We start from the raw sequence: 5,501 nt of genomic DNA, 5'->3' as shown, positions 1-5,501 counted from the left end.
CTAGCAGACATGTTTTCAATACCATCAAGATTAAAATAAATGTCAATTTTACTGTTTATTTTTAGTCGTACAATCTTTTAGGCTACTTTTTAATAGATATTTTATTTCTTTTTTATAACCATGAAAAAAGTTAATCAATAAAGGACTTTTAATTTAAATATGCCAGACATATTTGAACATTAAATTTTGTTATATGCTTCATTTTGCTTTATTACTAGAAACATCAAATGTTTGTGTTTATCTACATTTCAATATTCTTAAAGTGTTTAACATATGAAGAAAATTTCATAACTCGCGTTTTTGATCGTTTAACTATTGCGTTTATAAAGTATATAACTCAAAAATTAACTTATTTTCAAAAACTAAAATATCATCAAAAAAAAAGTTTTTTGTTTAACATTTTTTCATTCTCTATGTTTTTTCTTAGTTTAATACTTTATAATGCTTTTAATTAAAGTAATTAATAACTAAACGAAACTAGAATGCTAGAAATTGACGTTATGTTTGTATAAAAATATGTATTGTACTATTTTATAAATTTAATGTTCAATACAATTTATTAGTTATTGATAGACAGTCGACAAGTGTTTTTAAATAAGTATTAAAAAAAGTTATTAAAACTTGTTTAAAATGAACAAGTTAAGATTGGTTGTGTTCTTAATAGACATTAGATCTCTTTCGCTTTTTACAAACACTACAGGATGTTTTTATTTCTTCTTTTACCTGTTAGCAGCAACTGATTGCGAAAACATAATGTAGAAAGACACATACATGTTATTGACCGATAAAAACATGTTAATTCACCTTATAAACTCTTGTTTCTAAACTCTTATAAACTCTTGTTTCTTTAACTAAAATAAGAAGTTGTAGAAGCAAGAATTCTAATTTGATGATTAGATATAAATTTGTAAATATTTACGAGAACGTAACAATTTCTTAAAAAAATCTTAAACCAGAATATACTTAAAATAGTCCAAATTGTTAAATTTTCTTTATTGATCCTGTTATTGCAAATTTGTTCCTGTTATGTTAAGCTACGCACTTAAATCATATATCATGCCAAAGATATAGCAATTTATTTGTAAGTATAACCAGGAGTATTTTAATATTAGCCTTCCGATATAAAATGCTTACATTAATTAGGTTTTATCTAGTTTACAAAAGATTAAATATTTTTGCAATTTTTGTAAACGATGTTTGGGAAGTCAGTTTTAATTTTGATATTTTCATCACTGCATCTTGTAAAAAAATAAATTTACAATTAAGTTAATAGTTGCAGTAACTATTTTTTAATAGAAACATTAAATAATTCATAGAAAACGTAAAAATTATAATACTGTTGCATTAAATTGAGCGTTTTATCATATCATTAATGAAATAACTGCAGTTTTACAGATAAAATTTCTGAAAATAAATTAATTCACTGTCTAATAAGATAGCACTTCATTTATATTCTTACACACGAGTCTACATTTTATTTTACATTTTAATCATATCATCGACGTACTAATTGAAGTTTCAGAAACGTGGGCTTCGACTCATTGTATATTTTTGTAAAAATCTCATTAATTCACTATTTTTTGCAAATTAAAGTTTGTGTCTTCTAGAAATAGAGGTAAAAAATAAAACATTACTAAAAACAAATAGGTTAATAAATATTAAATAACAAAAGTAACACAAAACAAAAGTAAATATATATACAGCTTTAAATAAATTAATATAGTATCACAAAATTTTGTTTGTAATGGCTTTAAACTTTAAAATGATATACTAATAAAAACTTAAACTGACAAAATTAATAGCTGTGAAAATTTTAAATTGTTTTAAATTTTTTTTGCATAAACTATTCTCTACAGTATATAAGTATGTTTTAATAATAATTAATAATAAGGCCCGCTATCAGCCGAGATCGGCTATGCGTGTTGTGCACAGAAAAGAAAAAAAAAAATTACATGGTTAAAAAAAAACATACACAGTGATGCAATAAACAAAAACAAACAAAAAAAAAAAAAACAATTAAATTCATTCTGCTTCTAATTTCTTCATCTTCTTCTTCGTTTTTCTAAAATATTCCTTTTCTCTTTCTTGCAGTCTTTTGTGTATAGTTGATCTCCATTTGCACGGTCATTTGCAAGCAACTCCCAATCATCAGTTCCAATGTTTAAGCTTTTTAGGTCGCGCTTGCATACATCCTTAAAACGTAATTTTGGACGTCCTCGGTTTCGTTTGCCAACATACAATAGAAACTTTGGGATCCGCTCAGTATTCATTCTCAGGATATGACCGAGCCAGCAAAGCCTGCGCTGACTGAGGGTAAAATACATAGTGGTAAGACCAGTACGTCTCAATACTTCCTTATTGGTGATCTTTTGCTGCGGTGTATTTCCAAGGATGCGACGAAGGCTTCGTAGGTGGAAGGTATTGATTTTCTTCACCTGTACGCTAGGTAACGTCCATGTCTCGCTACCGTAAATCAGAGTACTGCAGACACAGGAACGGTAAACGTTAGCCTTTGTTCGAATGCTTAGCTTCTGGTTATCTTAAACTCTTGCAGTCAAGCGAGCGAAAGTGCCTGATGCTTTGCCAATGCGACTATTTATTTCTTTGTCCAATGATGCGTTTGACGCAACATTTGAGCAAATGTATACAAAGTTATCTACATTCTCGATATCCTTAAAATTGATCTTGATTGATGGTAAAATATTTGTTCCTTGACTTAGAATTTTAGTCTTCTTAAGGCTTATAGTTAGGCCGAAATCCGAGCATGCCGAAGAAAGCTGATTCAGCAGTGTCTGCAGGTCTTGGGCAGAGTGAGCCACGAGTGCAGCATCGTCAGCAAATAAAAGATCACGTATGGTGACTTTCTTCAGATTTCGCTTAGCTCTTAGACTTGAAGGGTTGAAAAGGTGTCCGTAAGTTCTTGTATGAAGCTTGATTCCAGTAGTTAATGAATTAAAAGCATGCTTTAATAGCATCGAAAAGAAGATTCCAAACAAAGTTGGAGCAAGAACGCAGCCTTGCTTTACCCCACTTTTGATTTCAAATGAATCAGATACACTATTATCATATTGAATGGTTGCCCTTGTGTTTGTATGAAAAGACTTCACAATATTGAATAATTTTGGAGGACATCAAATTTTCAGCACTATAGCATATAGTCCTTCTCTACTTACCAAGTCAAAGGCTTTAGTGAGGTCAATGAAAGCGATATACAAAGGCATGTTCTGCTCATTACATTTCTCTTGTAACTGACGTACAGAAAAAATCATGTCGGTGGTAGATCTTTTAGACCTAAATCCACATTGAGACTCAGGATATACTCTTTCAGCCAGCTTCTGAATACGAGGAAGAACCACTCTTGCAAAAACTTTACCAGCAATCGCAAGAAGAGAAATTCCCCTGTAACTATTGCAGTCCGGTCTGGAACCCTTGTTTTTATATAAGACTATGATCTTAGCATCACGCATGTCTTGTGGCACTATACCTTCTCTCAAACATTTGGCTAAAATATCATATAATTGAGGTAACAAGCATGACTTACAATTGCGGACCAAGTCCGCTGGTATGCCGTCACTACCTGGAGCTTTCCACGGAGCCATCATATCAATGGCTTTGAGTTCTTCAGTAGTTGGTACGCTATCCAGGTCATCCATCATTGGTAGACTATCCATTCTGTAAAGGGCATCTTTAGTATGAATATTCTGTGTAGAATACAGAAGGGAAAAGTGTTGAACCCATTTACTCAACTGTTCATTCCTACTGTGTAAGATTTCACCAGTCTCTGATAACAAAGGTGATATTGACCTCTTTGTTGGTCCAACTGCTTTTCTTATTACTTCGTAGACTGATTTGGTATCTCCTCTGTCAGCAGCAGCCTGAATACGGGCACTAGCCTTTAACCAAAACTCAGTAGCACATTTTCTAGCTGCCCTCCGAAAAATTTTTCTGGCTTCACGAAGTCTATTAAGACACGTGTTACTTGGGTCACGTTGATAATCAACATGAGCCTGTCGCTTTTTCTTTAAAAGAGGAGATAAAATATTGATTTTTTCTTCGAACCAGTCTTTGTTGGCATGTTTGTTCTTTCCAAAAGTTTCAAAGGTATTCTGATATATACTTTTTTCGATCCTAGACCAAGACTCAGAAGCAGATGTGTCCGACGAAGAGACAGATGGCATCAGAGTTGAGAACTTTTTGATATTTTCCTTGTCCCGCATTGCACCTACATTTAGTCGAACTTTACGAGCTAAATTGTTTGAATTGTGCATTAACTTTTTTGAGATGTGCATTTTACAGCAGACCAAAGAATGATCGCTGTTGCAGTCTGCGCTTTGATATGATCTAGTTAACAGAACATCGTTAATACGATGGCGTCTCACTAAGATAAGGTCTAATTGGTGCCAGTTTTTAAAACGGGGATGTCTCCTAGATACTTTATGCTGCCATTTAGTTTTAAAAAATGAATTGGTAACACAGAGGTTCTGTTTATGACAAAACTACAAAAGGCGTTGACCATTAGAATTCATTCTTCCAAAACCAAAATGTCCTAGACAGGGAACCGAGGAGTCGTGATCAGATCCAACTCTTGCATTAAAATCACCCAGAATAAAAAGTTGGTCGTTTTTTGGCAATTTATACACTACGAGATTTAACTTTTCATAAAAAGTATCTTTAATTTTCTCGTCAGTGTATAGCGTATGCGCATATACACTAATAAGGGTCGCTGTTCTTTTTTTGGTGTGTAAACGTAGAGTAGCAATACGTTCGTTTCCGTCACCGACTTCTACATGTTGTAAGAGTGTATTCTTGACAGCAAAACCAACACCATATTCTTTACGTTCTTCAACAAGCTTACCAAACCAGAAGAAAGTAAAATTTTTTTCTTTAATTGAGCCTTGACCAGCAAGGCGCGTTTCTTGAAGAGCTGCAATATCAATTTTAAGACGAAGAAGTTCGTTATTTATGATAGCAGTTTTTCTTGCATCATTTATGATTTCGGGGTCCATACCAGTAGTCATGGTACGAACGTTCCAGCTTCCCAGTTTAAAAGTGGATCTCTTTTTACGTTTATGTTTGTCAGGTGACATAGTTTCAGTTTACTTTTCACTTAAAGCTATCCCCAGTCACCCAATGAGGAAGGTAAACTGTGGCGGAACAACACCTTGTTGGCTCTGGGCTGCTCAGCTTAAGGCAGGCGGTGGTTGTTCAGTGGAACTAAAAAAATTCCTCCTACCGACGAATACGACCCCTGGCGCCTATCCTTTCGCCAAACAGGATTAGGCTTATCACCGGTAACTGCCGTATTCCGTGTTGTGTCTTCGCGAAAAACCTGCGAATCTGGAGTAAACCTCTCCAAGCACAAAGCCAGGGCATAACATTGAGATTCCAGCTGTTGCCCATGCAGCAGGATCTCTCTCTCCACAGTGAGAAGAGCTCAGCGAAACAGCAGAGCTGAAAGTATGTTTTAATATTTATATATATAAATATACATATAATTTTTT

General features: G+C 33.6%; 1 protein-coding gene across 1 annotated transcript; it reads right to left on the bottom strand.

Annotated features, from left to right (window-relative positions):
- Positions 1–4,496: 4,496 nt before the first annotated feature.
- On the bottom strand, positions 4,497–5,018 carry LOC145842247 (protein CFDP2-like). The gene has a single exon (XM_082949670.1). The coding sequence runs from the start codon at positions 5,016–5,018 to the stop codon at positions 4,497–4,499; it is 522 nt and encodes a 173-aa protein (XP_082805796.1).
- Positions 5,019–5,501: the final 483 nt, after the last annotated feature.

This window comes from Thalia democratica, chromosome 1, assembly GCF_965202585.1.
Source record: "Thalia democratica chromosome 1, ktThaDemo2.hap1.1, whole genome shotgun sequence".
NCBI classification, from domain to species: domain Eukaryota; kingdom Metazoa; phylum Chordata; class Thaliacea; order Salpida; family Salpidae; genus Thalia; species Thalia democratica.
This window is presented reverse-complemented; position numbering and strand designations above follow the sequence as displayed.